At 37.9% G+C, this 1,587-nt stretch overlaps 1 protein-coding gene across 1 annotated transcript in view; it reads left to right on the top strand.

Annotated features, from left to right (window-relative positions):
• Window positions 1-1,587, top strand: part of LOC109834330 (early nodulin-like protein 1) — a gene marked incomplete at its 3' end in the record, with an annotated part of 2,900 nt that extends 1,313 nt beyond the window's left edge. Inside the window, exon 3 of the mRNA XM_020402335.1 lies at window positions 1,266-1,587. Within this exon, the coding sequence (XP_020257924.1) occupies window positions 1,266-1,587 (322 nt within the window). The remainder of the gene's footprint in view (window positions 1-1,265) is intronic.

Here is a 1,587-nt window from a genome sequence, read left to right on the forward strand (position 1 = left end):
GGGGGATAATTTTGGCTCCGGGGCTTGTGGGGCGGAGATTGGTAGTGGTTGGGTTTGGGTTTTGGGTGTTGTACTTGTTGGTGTCTATTGTGGTTAATTTGGCATGTAGAACATATTGTGGATAGGTTCTAGCTAGCTTTGGTTTTCTTTTCCTTTTTTCTTTCCTTTCCTTCCTTTTCTTCTTGGTGATGTTTATGTTGGTGTTGTCTGCTATATAGCTAGTGTTCTATGTTACTTATTTGATATTCTTTTGGTGATGAACAATGGTGGTTGTGGATGTTGGTTGGGATTGGGATTCCATTAGAATACCCATTAAATGGGATGATCTATGTCAAGATTGATTTGGAAAATTTAGCCCAGGCAATTGGGAGGTTGGTTTAAAATTTTTAACTCCGGCGCAAATCATCTCATTCCTGGAGGATATTGTTGGGAATATTAGCTGTTTAGATAGTAATTAACACGAATTAAGTTTTGAACGGTTGATAATTAAATCAGATGATATCAGATTGAAATTAATTCAAACGAAAATGAATAAATAAAGGTTAGAAATACGGTCTGATGATCGAAACGTGCAAAGCATTGTCCTAAGAAACTAATTGCCCCCTCTCGTCAATGACAAGCTAGGTAACGTTACATACGTGATCACTTGATTATTTCATGTCCACTGATTCAAACTTTGTAGTTGTAAATTGTAATTAACGCATGCCTTGGTTGTAATACTCTGTATCCTCTCTCCAGGATCACTCAATTGAGTGTTTTTTTTATGGGTTTAAACTTATGCGTTTTTATCTTTTTATTAACAAACCCGATTTATTAAATGCAATCTTTTCTAAATTTACTGTATTATGGGTTTTTATGAAATTTGGAACTTTTCTAGCATAAAACCAGTTTAGTTCTAGACCGGGAGCGAGATCAAAACATTTGGCCTAGAAAAACCAAATTTGAAGTAAAAGATTCAATTATTTGTCACCGCTAAGATTATAAATGAGGGTTGAGGGTTGTTCTCGGGTTGAGGAGTTTTCCATGCGGTCAAAAATAATTAGAACTTTCATATCATAAAAACGTAAATTATGATGTTTAATTAAGCGTTAAGCTCAAAGTTAATATTAAGTAAAAGATATAGACCGATAAAATTTACATGGACGACCGTTCACTATAATAGGATATATAATTGTAATCTAGGGATTTAGGATCTGAATGCTAGTGATTGGATTGTTTTGTATATTTTTTTTTGGATGGCCATTCAAGCTTTATTGATTCAAGTGATGCAATGCAGTGTTCCACTACAAAAAGGGAGAAGACTCTGTCCTCCTCGTAAACAAACAAGACTACGACTCATGCAACACAACCAAGCCCATAAAAAAACTCGACGATGGCCACTCCATCTTCAATCTCGACCGCTCCGGCCACTTCTTCTTCATCAGCGGTGATCACAACCGATGCCAGAATGGCGAGAAATTGATTGTTGCCGTAATGGCAATGAGCCACGGCAAAGGGATTCCTCCGGCGTTGCCTTTCCCTCTGCCGCCGTCACTTTCCCCCTCAGGTTTGCCTTCAGGGATTTCACCGGCTCCGTCCGTATCGGAG

The sequence above is a fragment of the Asparagus officinalis genome, chromosome 1, assembly GCF_001876935.1.
Source record: "Asparagus officinalis chromosome 1, Aspof.V1, whole genome shotgun sequence".
Lineage (NCBI taxonomy): Eukaryota > Viridiplantae > Streptophyta > Magnoliopsida > Asparagales > Asparagaceae > Asparagus > Asparagus officinalis.